The sequence below is a fragment of the Acartia tonsa genome, chromosome 10 (genome assembly GCF_053477335.1).
Source record: "Acartia tonsa isolate MP-2025a chromosome 10, ASM5347733v1, whole genome shotgun sequence".
In the NCBI taxonomy this organism is placed as follows: Eukaryota; Metazoa; Arthropoda; class Copepoda; order Calanoida; family Acartiidae; genus Acartia; species Acartia tonsa.
The window spans coordinates 31,619,882-31,636,550 of record NC_137269.1 but is presented as its reverse complement, the minus strand read 5'-3'; the positions used below and the strand labels follow the sequence as shown (position 1 = coordinate 31,636,550).

General features: G+C 31.6%; 2 protein-coding genes across 3 annotated transcripts in view; both read right to left on the bottom strand.

Moving 5' to 3' along the window:
* Positions 1-2,851: 2,851 nt before the first annotated feature.
* Positions 2,852-8,286, bottom strand: LOC145329895 (myosin regulatory light chain 2-like). The gene is made up of 7 exons (XM_080174345.1): positions 8,119-8,286; positions 7,126-7,281; positions 6,742-6,841; positions 5,490-5,571; positions 4,404-4,501; positions 3,736-3,798; positions 2,852-3,341 (listed from the first exon to the last, which is right to left on the bottom strand). Exons 2-7 carry the CDS (start codon positions 7,236-7,238, stop codon positions 3,192-3,194), a joined length of 606 nt encoding a protein of 201 aa, XP_080030471.1. The 5' UTR covers positions 7,239-7,281; positions 8,119-8,286; the 3' UTR covers positions 2,852-3,191.
* Positions 8,287-10,093: 1,807 nt separating this feature from the next.
* The window catches only part of Cen (cerebellar degeneration-related protein 2-like), a 36,688-nt gene continuing 30,112 nt past the window's right edge, over positions 10,094-16,669 (bottom strand). For both annotated transcript variants that reach the window (XM_080174344.1, XM_080174343.1), the window contains 3 exons: positions 13,262-13,510; positions 12,331-13,157; positions 10,094-12,010 (listed from right to left, as the gene is read on the bottom strand). In XM_080174344.1, the coding sequence (XP_080030470.1) occupies positions 11,731-12,010; positions 12,331-13,157; positions 13,262-13,510 (1,356 nt within the window). In that variant the 3' untranslated portion in view covers positions 10,094-11,730. The remainder of the gene's footprint in view (positions 12,011-12,330; positions 13,158-13,261; positions 13,511-16,669) is intronic.

Here is a 16,669-nt window from a genome sequence, read left to right as displayed (position 1 = left end):
AAAATATACAATTTTTTCCAGTGTTGCTTCGAATCCGATTGCAAATCTTAAGGATTAGAACCGTAAAAATTATGTATCGCATCCTATTACAGACAATTTCAAAGACAAATTACATACATTCCCAACGAAATTAACCTTGAAGTAGAATATAATTATTGGTTGAAAAGCTTGGACACTGCTATTTTAAAGCAACTAAACAAGATTTGATAAAGATACTCAAATTTTACAAACCAACCATGTAAAAAATAACATGATAAACAATCAAATTTTCCAAAATATAGTTTAAAAACATAAAAGGCCTGAAGTAAAGTGTGGCAGCAGACTGAACAATGTAAGTCACAATTCTATCAATATTTCAGTTAGTCAAATCAAATTCATGCCAATATAAAAGAGAGAATAATACAATATATTGTTTTGCACCTATAAAATTTTTACAGTACTGAAAATTAGTAGAGAAGGTAAGAATAGTTATTTCTCGCATCGTATTATAAACGGCTTTCTGCGGATATAGAAAGTACAATTATGAGATTAAAACTAGTTTTTTTAGCCCCGAGGCGCGGATATAGAATGTACAATTATAAGATTAAAACCAGTTTTTTTAGCCCCGAGATGCCGAAGGCACGGGCTAAAAAAACTGGTTTTAATCTTATGATTGTACATTTCTATATTCGTAGAAAACTGGATATAATACGATGCTAGACATAGTTTTTTCGTATGGATGAGAACCGGTTCCTATCCACCGGATTCGAATGAATACGAGAAATTATTTTAAGTAACATTCCACAGACAACCAACACTCCTAACTGTGCTTGTTAATGAGTTGCGCTTGTTTAAAGTCCAAGGGATTCACCCTACTCTTACTATTAATGTCACGCGCCAAACAAAGCAGCAGTAACGTTATTATTTAATTGATTTACACCCTCATTTCACACCCAAAATAAAAAGGTTCTTTTGTTTCAATAAAGCTAAGAAATAATGGACTATTCTAATACAAGCAATTCTTAAAATTTTCTCTCCATACTATTAGCACAAGTTTTATAAGCTTCACTGCAATACCAGTCTTGGTAGTCACCCTTGAAATTTTTTCCAATTCCGTAAACAATCTTCAAACATTGGCCACGGATAATTCCCCTTGCAAAAAAGAACTTTGACGGATTTTTTTTGGAACAACCAAAGAGAAACAAATACAACCCCTTTTGTAGATTTAAATATTGATTGAAACTAAAGACGTTAATTATGGTTCATAATGCTAGTCTTAGTCGCTAGGTAATATTGCAACTTTAATAGTTGGAGTAAGGGGAATGTCATTGCTCAAAACAGGTGCTACCCCGGGTGTTTGGACAGACAAGAAGAGATTTGGCTCCCCTTAGTTATCCTTGGTTCCTGGTTCTGACATTAAAATGTCATAGGCAGCAGCCTCGCCCATTATTAGGAAATTGGCCAAGTTACATCAAAATACCCAGGTAAATTTTTTCCTCTGGGTATTTGTCCTGGTTGGGATATTTGTAAAGGAAGCTTATCAAGTGAGGAATAAAATGTCAAATAATTCATAGAAAAATGCACTTTCCCTCAGGGATTATTAGGGATAAGACAACGTGCAAAAAAATTGTGTCTACTCCAATTGTGATAAACAATATGACCCCTTAAATTTATTAGACACTGCTATAGTTTGTACCAGTTAAATAAGCTTTGATAAAATCTAAAATCAATGAATAAGAGAATGTGTTTATGATACTTATGATACCTAAATAATTCATAGTCCAATGCCCCCTCCCTCCCTCCCTGGCTTTCAAATGAAAAGTATTGTGTCTTTGGGTAAAAATTGATTGAGAGCATCTTATTGGTAATATTATCAAAATTGTTAATTATTATTAAAATATCTTTGCTTTTGAACAAAATATTCTATTTGCTTTTATTTCAGAGTCTACTAAAAAGATTCAAAACGCAAAAAAAACATTTTTTAATTCTTAATTTTTAACATCTAAATAGGAACTGATGATCTATCAATTAGTGAAATAATTCCATAAATATAATTAGAAACAAGGATAATAACATCCATAAGTAGCGAAGCACAAAGTTTCGTGGATGGGACTGACCGTCATTGTTGTTTTCTTCAAACGACGGGAAATTTAATTTTAATATCTTTAACTGAAAAATTTTTGAAAATCGGACTAAAAACACCAAAGATATGGGGGAAAATGTAAAAAATAAAAAATAGCCAAAAACCTGCAAAAAGACAGTCTGACCTTCATAGTTGTTTTCTTCAAACGACGGGAAATTTGATTTTGATATCTATAACTGAAAAAATTTTGAAAATCGGATCATAAACACCAAAGATATGGGGGAAAATGTAAAAAATATAAAAATAGCCGAAAACCTGCAAAAAGGCAGTCTGACCGTCATTGCTGTTTTCTCCAAACGACGAAATATTTAATTTTGATATCTTTAATTGAAAAAATTTTGAAAATCGGACCGTAAACACCAAAGATATGGGGGATAATGTGGAAAATTAAAAAATAGCCTAAAACCTGCTAAAAAGCCGTCCGACCGCCATTGATGTTTAATAGTTAATTGTGGTTCTTAATTATGGGAATGTTGTCAAAAAATTTTCAGAATTCTATCTTTCTTAGGGGCTGAGTAAATCCCATTTCCCCATTAGCGTTACGGACGGACGGACTGACGGACAGACAAAGTGAATTATAGTGTAGTTTCGCTACTAAAAATAAGTTGTCTATCTATCTATTGTTACAAGTAAATTATCTGCAGGTCCAATCAAAATCAAGTCACGGCATTACCGAAAGACAGACAGAATGAACAATAATAAAAAATACTAAAACAAGAACGAAAAACATCAAGAGAAGATTTTTATTGCATACAAGTTAAAGTTTTTACTAAAATCAGAACATTCAAAAATAGAACAAAACAAATTTAATACAAAAAGAACAAAATATTCAGGTTTTTATAACAAATAATGATATCATTACAATAAAATTATACAAAGATCAATAGCATAAAGGTTTTTTGTTCAGGCTACAAATAAAAAAAATGAATTTCTATACTTTCTAGGATAGAATTGGCAATTTTTTTAAAATTGTAACAAGAACAAAAAAGTTCTACGAAGAGTATTAGTTAATGAGAATGAATTTTTGCGTGAAGAACTTGGGAAGCAGCTGCTTTGCAGTAGTGACTCTCTACTTGGCGGCCTTCTTCTTCTTCTTTTTCTTCTTCTTCTCAGCACCATCTTCAGGAGCCGCCTCGCCGGCGGCATCACCCTCCTTCTTCTCCTCTTCCTCTTCAGGCTTCTCGTCCATGGCTCCAGGTACAAACATGTCAACGGCGGACTAGAAAAACATCATATTATAAGATTATACCGACAACCATATTAATTGGAAAAAAAATAATGGAACCCTAAATGTGGTTTCAGTTGTTGTTGGGGGGCAACAGTTATTTGAATTGACGACATTTTTTACCTGCCCCTCCCCCCAAATATTGTTTTAGATTTATTTCGCTTATTGGCTTCGCGCGCCATTTTACCCCCATTAATTTTTTTTTATAAAAATGCTTGGACGCCCCTGGTAGTTACCCTATTTTTTTCAATGTAAATAAATATATCTATAATTGTAAAATTAATCTGTAATTTACTGCTAATAAATCATTTCATATCAAAGTTGACAAAAATTTGCAAAAAAAAACAGTACGAAACATGGGAGGAATTTTTAAAAAATAAAATTTTACCTTTGTAAGGACATCCTTATTATCATCAAATTCAAGTTCATCCCAGATCTCATCCATCTCTTCCTAAACATAGTATTACATGTGTCATTTTCAAGAAAATGTGTTGTAAATTTTACTTAAATGTAACAGGATGTCAGTCTGTCAGTTATGCAGGATCTCACTATTAAGGACTGATATGGTTCTTCTTTACTGTATATAACTGTGAAAAATACAAAGAATCGCTCCTTATGGAGGGATGTCGTGGAAAGAACTATACCCCTTCTTTTTTAAAAATTTAGAATTGAAAAATGGAAGCCTTAGGAGCGAAGCCGATTGTGTTATATAATGTTAATAGGATTTGATGTTTGCCTATAAGATCTTCCAAACCACTGAACTAATTAGGTTATCATTTTTGAAATCTTCGCATAGGTCCAAGGATTTTATTCTTATATTAAAGTTAAGTTACTGCACTTCTTTAGATCTTAAACAACCTACAATCATAATAGGAGTACTTTTTAGGTTTCAATTTTGAAAAATACATGAAATGAAGAATAGTGGGTGGGGGGGGGGGGGTTATTTCAAAAATGTCTTCTTTATAAGAAGCTTGTTCATTTACCTCCCATTGTCCTATGCCTATTAAATTCAAGAGACCTGTCACTGTATAGTTATACTGTGATCTAATTACCAACCTGGTTGAGCTTGTCGCCGAAGGTGGTAAGGATGTGCCTGAAATTGGCGGCGTCCATGATATGTCTCTTCACCATCACACCCTTGATCTTCTCTTCAACTATAACAAAGGTGGAAGTTAAAAGTTTTTAGTAGCGAAGCTACTCGATAATTCACTTTGTCCGTCAGTCTGTCCGTTCGTCCGTCCGTCAGTCCGAAACGCTATTGGAAAAAAACATGATTTTCACGGCTCCTATTAAAGATAGACCGCTGAAATTTTTAGTGAAGATTCCTATGACATATGCCCATCTAATCTATACATTGTTTGGTCCATCTGTATGTTACTTGAGGTGCTTGATCATTTCCTAGATATTCAAGTTTTTGTGATTTTCTCAATTCCTGTCCAAGATAGATGGCTGAAACTTTCAGAGATTCATTAATTTTACATTCAAAATGTTTTCACCAAGATTTGTTCATTAATTGGGGTGCTAGATCGATTCCTAGATTTTAAGGATTTCGTGATTTTCTCTATTCCTATTCAGGATTGACTGCTGAAATTATCAGGTATTGAATATGCTTATATTTTACATATTTTCATCAAGTTTCATTATGATTTTTCTATTAATTGCGGTGCTAGATCAATTCCTAGATTTTTAAGTTTTCATGGTTATGAGGTTGCGTGATTTTAAAGGCTTCGTGATTTCCCTATTTTATGAAGTTTAATGATTATTGTGTGACACTACTCTACAGTGAATTTTTTCACTTTTTTGAGCTTCGCTATTTATGGATGTTGTCATCCTTGTTTTTAAGTTTAGCTTCCCTCACTCAGTATGTCTTCTTTAATGTTTGTAACTAATAATTTCTTTTAATGTATCTATTTTTTAGGATTTTGTATATTTTTAAAATGCTGCTTAACTTAACAGTTAGGTAAAAGATTAATCATGCTCAAAATTTTGTATCTTGAAGTATAAGGTTCAAGCCCCTTTCTGCGTGCTATTAAGATAACTATTTTTGTTTTTATTTATAAAGCAAATTTACAACTAATATGCGCCTATCTGTCTGAAAGTAATGCTTAATTTTCAAAAAAGATTGGAAAATGGTTTATGTACCTTCTTCATCAAAAGCCTTGAAAGCAGAGACAATAAGGTCATCAGGGTCATTAGGTCCACCAGACATCTTAGCTTCAAACATCTAGATAATAATTATTATAGTTGGGAGTACTAGACATCTTAGCTTCAAACATCTAGATAATAACCATTATAGTTAGGAGTGCTAGACATCTTAGCTTCAAACATCTAGATAATAATTATTATAGTTGGGAGTGCTAGACATCTTAGCTTCAAACATCTAGATAATAACCATTATAGTTAGGAGTGCTAGACATCTTAGCTTCAAACATCTAGATTATAATTAATATAGTTAGGAGTGCTAGACATCTTAGCTTCAAACAAATGATAATAATTATTATAGTTAGGAGTGCTAGACATCTTAGCTTCAAACAAATGATAATAATTATTATAGTTAGGAGTGCTAGACATCTTAGCTTCAAACAAATGATAATAATTATTATAGTTAGGAGTGCTAGACATCTTAGCTTCAAACAAATGATAATAATTATTATAGTTAGGAGTGCTAGACATCTTAGCTTCAAACATCTAGATAATAATTATTATAGTTAGGAGTGCTAGACATCTTAGCTTCAAACAAATTATAATAATTATTATAGTTAGGAGTGCTAGACATCTTAGCTTCAAACATCTAGATGATAATTAATATAGTTAGGAGTGCTAGACATCTTAGCTTCAAACATCTAGATAATAATTATTATAGTTAGGAGTGCTAGACATCTTAGCTTCAAACAAATGATAATAATTATTATAGTTAGGAGTGCTAGACATCTTAGCTTCAAACAAATGATAATAATTATTATAGTTAGGAGTGCTAGACATCTTAGCTTCTAACGTCTAGATGATAATTATTATAGTTAGGATTGCTAGACATCTTAGCTGATGATAATTAATATAGTTGGGAGTGCTAGACATCTTAGCTTCAAACGTCTAGATAATAATTATTCTATAAGGAGTGCTAGACATCTTAGCTTCAAACGTCTAGATGATAATTATTATAGTTAGGATTGCTAGACATCTTAGCTGATGATAATTAATATAGTTGGGAGTGCTAGACATCTTAGCTTCAAACGTCTAGATAATAATTATTCAATAAGGAGTGCTAGACATCTTCAAACGTCTTGATAATAATTATTACAGTTAGGAGTTCCAGACATCTTAGCTTTTAACATTTAAATATTGATTTATTGAACTACTTCTATTCAAAATCTTATATTGCATAAGTGTGACGTACCTTGATCAGAGCATCATAAGTGCAGGGCCCACCAACTTCAGAAAGCATGGAATTCAGCTCATCGTCCATAACAAGACGGCCAATGTTGTCGAAAGAAGCTCTAATGAACAAAATTAAGACATTAGAATAGTATATCTTATTATAAACTGCTTTCCGCGGATTATAAAATGAAAATTTGTTAAAACTAGTTTTGTTAGCTTAGAGCGACCTAAATCTGATTTTTCAGTACCGTTCTAATCCGGTGGATATAAATCGGTCTCGAAGCCATACTAGAAAATTTATTGTAATACAAAAGTAGGAATCTAAAAATATCAAAATGGACTTGATATTAATGTACTTCTTCTAATTGTAACAAACAAAATTACCCCTTATCAGGGAGCCTACCTGAGGTCGGTCTTGTTGATGACACCGTCTTTGTCGATGTCCATGAGCCTGAAGCACTCCTTGTAGACCTCGAGGGTGGCCTCGTCGAATCCATCTCCGTTTCCTTTGCCCATTATTGCGTAGTGATCTAGGTTTCTTCTCTTGACTCAGAAATACCTACAAATTAATGCAAACTTGTACAGTTCATGCTAAAAATTATCGAACCAAACATTCCCCCCCCCCAAAAAAAAAAAATGAAACTTTAAAGACGTTAGCAGCAAACCAGCTGAACGTTTGTAATCTGTCGGCATATTAACAAAATCAGACATAAGAGGGCCTACGAAAAAGTCTGAAATATTGAAAAGTTTCGTGATTTTATCTGACGTTTTTTCTTTTCAGATATAAACTTGTTTTACTCTTAACACAATGTCTGTTATTTTTCTGTTTGAGATACGTTGGCAATAAGTTTTCTAAGGTCAAAGTAAAAAAAAAACAAAATGTTATAACCTATAAAGATAATTTTTTATAATAAACATTTTGAAAGTCGTCTTAAATAAGTAATACATTTTTCTTAAACCCCTTTTTTAAGCCAAGGTATTAATAAAACATAACTTATTCCAAATCTTTCCAGAGATCTAAAGGGAAAAGACGATGACCGATAAATTGATTTACATCTACAATGGTGATACACAAAATTACCCCTTCTGTAGAATACAATTGTTGGTTGAAACGTTTGGAGACTCAACAAATCAAATCAAAATTCAATAATAGTCTTTTAAGTTGTTGAGCCAACGAATAAGAAAACGTTATCATAAAACTTTAGGGGCTAGTGAAACAAACGGCCCAATGTCCCCTCCCTTCCTGTTAACAATCATAAACCTTTCATCTTCGTATCAGCGGACAACTATTTTCAAACCAATGTATAAAATATTTTAAGGAAGATATTAAATGTTAAAGAAATCTTTTTTTTCTAAATTTAAATAACAGTTTTAAAAAATCTTGAAAAAATGTTACCTGAAAATGTGAATGATATTTCTGGAGTGGTCTTGTGACTACTGAATGATGGCAGATGTATGTGCTGACCAGCCAAACTTTCCTGGGTCATATTCACCTTCCCTTGCAACTAGAAATTGTCTCTCTCTGCATTTTTATCCCTTTTGGGAGATTTTATTTGCTTCGGTTTCAATATATGAAATAATTTTGATCAATTTTAATTTGCCATGGATAGAGTAACAAGTATATTAGACTGAATAACATTTATAGTAAAGGATATACACTATATAGTATATCTGTCTGTTTAATAAGATCTGATAAACAGCTGGACCGAAACTTTTATATTTTCAACATCAAAAATTTATATCCAAGGCATCCCAAGAAAAGGAATATTGAATAGATTCTTGTATTATCATAATTTTCGTTTTCGGATATAATTGGCTCTATAATACTGGAATTAAAATCGCGTTTTATTTATAACGCAATTTACGTTTTTCTATATCCCATAAAATACTTTAAATATTAATAACCTCGAATGCCAAATATCCCTTTTTCTGATATATTCCCCAAATAGCTTTTCGGTCAGCCTATACATTTCCCCACTCCCTTTTAATCATGGAAACTTTCCCCTTTTCGTTTTTGAACTTTTGAATGTCCTAGAAACTTATTTGTTAAATATATACTTATAAAAAAAAAAAATATTAACTTTTAAAGCGTTTAATATACGTTTATATTATTTTAAAATGCATTTTTATGTAAATAATATATAGTCCTAGAATTAAAAATATTGCTTACATAGTGAAGTTTATGGATAAAGCCTGTAATTGATAAAAATGCTGACATATACAATATTATCCAGCTTACAACGTGGAATGTTACCTGTGAGTCACCCAGAGCTTAGGGTCAGCTTATACCAACAAAATTAGTTTTTTTTTTAAATCACAAAACCTATAAATATTTTCAGCTGACGTTTGGGGTCAACACATTGGGATTCAGCAAATGAATCCCAATTAAAATTGCTGAAAATTTAGATATTTTCTTGTGGGGGTAATTTTGGCATAAACTTGTTTTGTGCTGTATCTAATGGGAAGTGGGTAAGAAGGGGGGGGGGGAGTTGGTTGTTAGGAAATTTTCATTTAGAATTGTTTGTTAGAATCCTGTTCCCTTGTCTCTGAGGGACAGAATACCCACAAATTAGCCCAGATCTCAATTATTGTGATGGAAATCCAATCGTTTCAACCAATAAATTTTTATAAGAGTATTGGTAATTTTGTTTATCATCATTGGGATATAAACCAATGTATCCCTTCAGGTCCCTGAATTTAAAACACCAACTTAAATCTATGTTCTGACATAAAATCTAAATTTGAATGTCTCTGAAGACTAATTAAATTCAACATTACTATACTACTAGCGGCTGCGTTCCTACTATCTAGAGGCTCTATCTATTGGGGGAAGGGGAAAGAAAAAAAGAAATTTCTTAAAACCTATCAGGGACCTATATGAGGCTTCCTTAAAAGACCCAATTAAATTATAATATTTGCTGTTTAATTCTATCATCAAAGAGAAACTGTATTGTGTAAGACCTTATTTTATTTAGGCACTTCTAGAACTACAAGGTACAATGTAAGCATCTATACAAGCCCTAAAGTGTAAATAATTCCTTGTAAAGTAAAAGAATAGAGGGGCACGAGGCGGGGACCCTGTACCGACTCTAATGGCGTGGGAAATATAAACACAGCCGAGTCCCTACAAGCGAAAAGGGTCTCAATTACTTGGGCCAGGTAGTTACATGGATTAAACATCAATACTTATAGATTTATTGTTTTAATACAGCAACCTGTATTTGCGCAATTTCGAACATGATATTTTGTTAATTTTCTGCTTCTAAAGTGCTGACTCTCTATAATGGATAATGTGCGTTTGTCCTACTGTCTGATTGTAGAGCTTCGCTTTTATGGACGTTGTCATCCTTATAATTATTGCAAAAACAAAATTTACATTTTATAAAATTTTATTTACAATTAATTGTTTATATATGAAAATTTAACAATGATATAATAATGTTATACTAGTATTAATATTATATTAGCAAGGTACATCTAGATTGGACATTATGCACATAGTACACCATAACACATACCATACATTATACAAAACTTGCGGTTATGCCCTTAGAGGCCTCTAGGGGCCCTGGGGGCAAGGGGAGGAGGACTCGAAATCCCCACTTTCATCAATTGTTGTTTTTACAAAGTTTAAAAAAAAATTGGGGGTCATTTCTTTCTAGGGGCGATTTTTTTAGGAAGGTGGAATTAAATTTTTTTTAAATAACAAAAAAAATAATGAAATAGATACTCACAAATAAGAAATATAAGATGATATGTGTTTGTATCATTAAAATGATTGGAGGAAAAGTTTGGATATTGTTACTGCATGATAAAAGATAATTGGCCATATCATGTAAAATTTCCTAGGCTTAAAAATATTCTACTTCGGAAACCCAAACTACTAGGAGATTTTACAGAATTTGGCCCAATACTTGTATACATATCTTAAGAATAAAGCTTAAGAATCATTAAAAATCCTATATATAATTATAGTTTAATAATCTTAATCAAAATAACATTTTAATCAATCTTAATAAATACAATTTTATATCATAGGCACATAGAATAGTTGAGGAAAAATCACAAAATTAGTTTATGTGTGTCAGAGGACCTAAGAATTTCCAATCTGAGAGGGTAGGGTTCTTCAGAGTGAGAGAGAGAGGACATTGGACTGTAAATTATATCGGTACCCAAAGTTTTTAATCTGCTATCTCATTAATTAGCTATAAAACTTTCCTGTTTATTTGTTATATATTGATTGGTTGGTTAAAACTAGCAGTAATCAAACCCCTCTACCAATATTTTATTCTAAAGGGGTGATTTTGTTTTTCATAATTGGAAATTATTGTCTTATTCTTTAAGCTCCCTGTTTTACCAGTAAATATGATCTTGTACTATTCCTCTAAATCAAAACTACCATAATCAAATAAAAACTTATTTCTTACAATGGTCCATCAATATTTCGGGAAAAGTCCCTTTCGTGGCAAACCTCTTAAGGGGCGATTCGTCGTATTTATAAAATGGCTTTTTATAGGTTATTTTAGGTTATAATGGGTTAAATGATTGCCCTACAGGGTTAGGCATTTGGCCCCGCAGGGTTAGAGCCCCCCGCAGGGGCTAGAAATAGGAAAAAAGCTACTGTGAAAAATACGAAGAATCGCACATTAAGTTGCGTTTACCCAATATTCAGAAAAAAATTTTAATTAAATAAAATATTTCACTCCATATTCGACTTCTCACTCGTTGTTTTTTTTTTTTATAAAATTAACAAAAGTCATGAAATTATAGTATTTAAAGTTTACATATGAAAAAGTGATTTTTCAAATATTTGGTTAGAAAACTATTTTTATAAAAAAAAATCTAATTTTAAAACTAAAAAGAAAAATGGGTATTTAAAAAAAAATAACAGTATTTTTTTCATTTTATACATAAAATCTATTTGTAGAGAAATATTTTTTTATAAGAAATTGTATAAAAAAAATAATGTACCATATTACATTTTATAATGTCTGGATATTATATCTATTTATTTTATCCCCTTCCTCAAAATTTCAGCATATGAAGTTGGCTGAAAACTGTTATTCTTAGCTGACGCAGAAATCGAACCATCGACATGATTGTCTGTCAAAATTGGATACTCCTCCTCGCACAGAGCATCTTCATTGCTACGCGCATTTATTTTAGTTCTAGTTCCGCGCGCTTTATGCTTTTGGCCCGTCTTACAGTTAGTTGTCTGTAGAGCTTTTCTGGAGCAAGTTTTTACTTCGGGAATACGCTTTGCCCGTTCAAGAACTTGGAAGATTTCCCTGCAAAAAATTATATTTATGAACTATTTTCTTGAATTAAAATAAGACTGTTATTGAAATTATGTAAAATCAACCTGAGAATCGTCATTTTAAGAATAAGATGAGACAATTTTACTATATCTAAATTTGGCGACAATAGCTATAAAAAAAAATAAGTTGGAAAAGAACGTACAGATTTTCTTGTTAGGATTATGGGGTTGCTATACTTTTGAATAATACATCATTGTTACAGGAATCTATACATAGGAATGTAGCCTTCTATGGATGTACGGAAAAACACACTCTAGCCTTGGAAAAGCGTTGCATTTAAAACTAGGTACCTGAAAATTTGTCTGAACTGAGACTCAGTAGTACATATTGTACCTTCTACAGTACATTGTGAACTCACTGCAACAGATTCCAAAGCACACTGTGTACTTACAGCCTGCAATGCTATACTTTCTGTACATTTAAGACACCGAGGGCAAGGTTTAGTAGAAGCATTATTAGCAATTTGTTCATCTGTCTTGTTAAGATCAGCTTTTGGTGGCATCTTTTCATTATCATATTTGTCAAGATCTAGGCCATTCTCAAGAGCAGAATCATTGTATGAATGTGGAAGATTACCATTGCTGGTTTCAACTGACTGGTGATACTCCCCAGACATCTGTAGCTCCTCCTGGAGGCTGCAGGGTCCTCCATCTGCACTGGACAGGCTAGAGCTGGCTCTATCAGCCATATCCAAGTGGAAATCAAGAATTTTGGTGGATTTTTCAGAAGATTCATTGTAATTGTTTGGCATATTTTCATGTTCTTTTTGTGATACAATGTCTTTTGTACTAAAAGTTTTAGAGTTTGTGATGGTTGTCGAGTTTTCTGTGGAGCCATTCATGACTTCTTTGGTAATTTTATGGTTACTTTTTGGCTTCTTTTTTCTTATATAACTTATAAATACAGTTTCTTGTTGGCTTGACATTACAGTGTCAACATCTTCATTTATCACATCATTCTCATTAGAGTTGGTTGGGTCAACTTTGGCATCAGTGGTTGCATTTGTTTGGTCATCAGTATCATCTTTTGTGTGGCTGTTCTTCATAAGAACAGCACTGTAGTTCATTGGACTGCTAATGACTTCAGTTTTGTCTTGGTCATTGTGACAATTGTTTGTCTGAAAAAAAGAGAATTTTATAATAATATTCTTTTAAAATTATATGTATCCTTTAAACTTTTTTTAATGAAATATAAAAGCAATTTTGCAAAAAAATTATTTACCTCAATCTTGGCATCTTCAGGTTTTCTTTGTTTGGTCTCAGCAACCATTGGGGAATTTTCTTTCCCCTTGGCTTTGCTTGAGTCACTCAACTTTCTTCCCGCCTTCTCACCACGTGGCACTCCTCGTTTCCCGGGCTTTACCGGCACTAGGTGTATGTCGTCTTTGCATTGTTGGCTGGGGGGGCTGGCAGAGTTGTGGTCTTGAACTGATCCAGGTTTAAGAACCGGTTTAACAACTTCTTCGACCATCTAAATTAAATCATATGGGTTTTTCAATAGTATAATAAATACCATATATATATCTAATTGGAAGTCAAAGCAGCGTAATTTTTATTGAAAGCAAAAATTTTTAGAAGATGGTTTTTAAGTTTAATTTCATATTTTCAATTCGCTTACTAGAAAACTGAACTGAACAGCCATTTGAGAGTTCTTTTTGGTCATACATGTTTATGTATCTTTTTTTTACATCAAAACCATAACTGTATGGAAAGTGTGCATATTTTGTGTAAAGATTTTGAACAATCATGCAACAAATAAAACATCAAACCAAAAGTGCAAAAAATATTTACAATTTTAAAAAATACAAACCTTCTTTTGGCATACCTTACCTTTGATATTGATTTTTAATAAATATCTTAAAAATCAATATAAGACAGAAAATAGACTTTATTATTAAATAATTTTATAAATAAAAACATTTTTTAAAGTAAAATTTATTTGGTCAAAAACTATCACAGACCATACTGAGTAATTTTATTTTTTAACACATAATTTATTAGATCATGTCAAAAAGATGCAGTACCCTTTTTGATTACTTTAGAGGCTGCTAAACGCCAAACAGCCAAAATCCGCAAACAGTTAAAAAGGTTTATTAAGGTCAAGAAAAAAAAAACTACAGTAAAGCATAAGATGAAAAGAAAGCTCAAAAACTTTTTCGAGCATTTTAATTAGATGGGCTATCCATGTGTATAATTGGGTCCTTTAAAATCAATGAAAAATATATTGCGTCTTCTTGAAATGATATAATTTATCTCATTAAAATTTAGAATGTTTTTTTTAATTGTCATAAAACTTTGAATTTACAAAACTAATGATTAATAAATTTAGGTATTTTATTTATACTAAATTGTGAATTTAATTCATAGAGAAAATTTATTGGTTAGCAGCAATAGATGTATAGTATATATTTTAATTATAAAACTTTTATTAAACTATTGATTTAAGTAGAAGTTAGATTTTTAGTTATTTAAGTTATCAATATGATATAAAATTGCACAAAATAATTCTTTAATCTTCAATTTTAAAATATAAAATTATATATACTAAAAATACAGATAATCATTATAATTGTTCTTTTTGATATATAAACCATTTTTCTTTAAGTCTTATTTTCAGCCTTTGAAATAATATATCAACTAAATGCTTCTATAATATTTATTTAAACAAATGTTAAAGGCTATCTATCTATTTATCTGCTTTGATTCTAATATTTAGGCTAATTGCTAATTAAAGTCAGTTCTAGTGATGAAAACAAATTAAAACTCCTATTTTATAACTAAAAAATACTAACCCAGCGAGACAATCTTTATTTTTACGTGAAAACCAAAACCAAAAGGCTACAGTAATAAATGTAGTATTGTTGGTTAAAGGAAACCTGCAAGAAATACACCGCTTTAACTGCTGAATGACTGCCACAAGTAGACCCAATACTCCAAATTTGAAGCCTTCAGCTTCAATAACAAAAAAGTTTTAGGCATTTAAGAAAAACATTTAAGGTATATGCAAATTTTGAAAGTTTTCCATTGCTTATGATATAAAATGACATTTTTAAATGCCTATAACTTTTTTTCTATTGAAGCTGAAGGCTTCAAATTTAGAGTATTTGGTCTACTTGTGACAGATTTTCAGCAGTAATATCAGTGTATTTCTTGCAGGCTTCCTTTAAGTTAAGTAATGGTAAAGAATTGCCCCGCAAGGTTTGAACATTTAAAAAAATCAAATTACACTGTAAAACTAATTTAGTAACTATGACAAGTATAATGCCATGCGCAGTAGTGCAGCTATAATTGTTGCCAGACCAGTGCAGGTGAGTAGTGCATCCAACCATACAGGGGAAGGAGGCTGAGTTCTACAACCATAATTTTAGGTTTCAATATTTCAAACAATTTTTCTATTTTTTAATGGTTCTAATGTATCTAATTTAACTCCTCTTGTACTAAACCACTTAGGGCTTTTCTTCAAAAAGCCTAGCGACTACAGAAATCCCCCTTTGTTTTCAAATTAAAATAGGGACTTAGGGTTAGTTTTTCGGGGCTACCATACAGACTATATACTCAATATAACCTAACCTAAGGTATCAATTAAAAAAATATCTTCTCATCTAATTTTTTTTTTATCTATTTTCAAATAAGGGGGTTTCTGTGCTCGATAAGGCACTTTTTTAGGGAAACAGCCACCCACTTAATTTTCATTTTAATACAAATTCTTTAATGAAATTTATTGATTATAATTATGTAAACTTATTGATATCTTTATTTTTATCCTAAAATATAAACGAGATAAAAGTGGAAAATTTAATCTTTCAAAAATATTTACTCAACTTTAAGCCCTAATATAAAAATAACAATTATTGAGATAATAATATTTAGGTAAATCCTTAATTTTGCAAGTGGAGCACTCTTATCAACCAATAAAAACGTTGTGTAGTATTGGAGCTGTTGCAAATATTTATATATTTGTAACACTACCAACTTTAGATGTTTTCCAAGATCTAAACACCAACCAGGCGCGCGCATAAATATATGCAGGTAGCACAGACAACAGACAACCTACCACCAAGCCTTTAGTCTTTATATGAATGTGAATGTATATGTTACCAAAATGTTTATTATATATGAATACAAGAATGTTGATTAAATAGTGTTATTTGATTAGTTAAGTACGACGATTTGTTAAAGAGCTCTTTATAGTGCCTATATTATTGGCACCGCAGGGTTAGAGCTCCCCCGCAGCAACTAGAAAAAACTGTAAAAAATACGACGAAACGCCCCTTAAGAAGCCACGAAAGGGACTTTACCCAAATGACGTCATACAATACAAATGACCAATTATATGCTAATACACGGACTAAATTACCAATGACAAACCAGTATACATTTAACTGACCATTGGTAGGCCAGTATACATTTTACTTGACCAATTGTAATACGTAATTTTTTTATAGGCAGTATAAAAAGCACTTCAGAAGGAAGGACAGAATATCTTTGATGTACAATATTAGGTTAAATTGAGTAAAGTAAAGCCTTGTCCATTTTTGCGGTGAAGCTACTCTATAAATTGCATATCCTGTCCGAAAGAAACGCTTCGTCCAGAAATAAAAAAATAATTGATATTTAAAGGTTTCGTGAA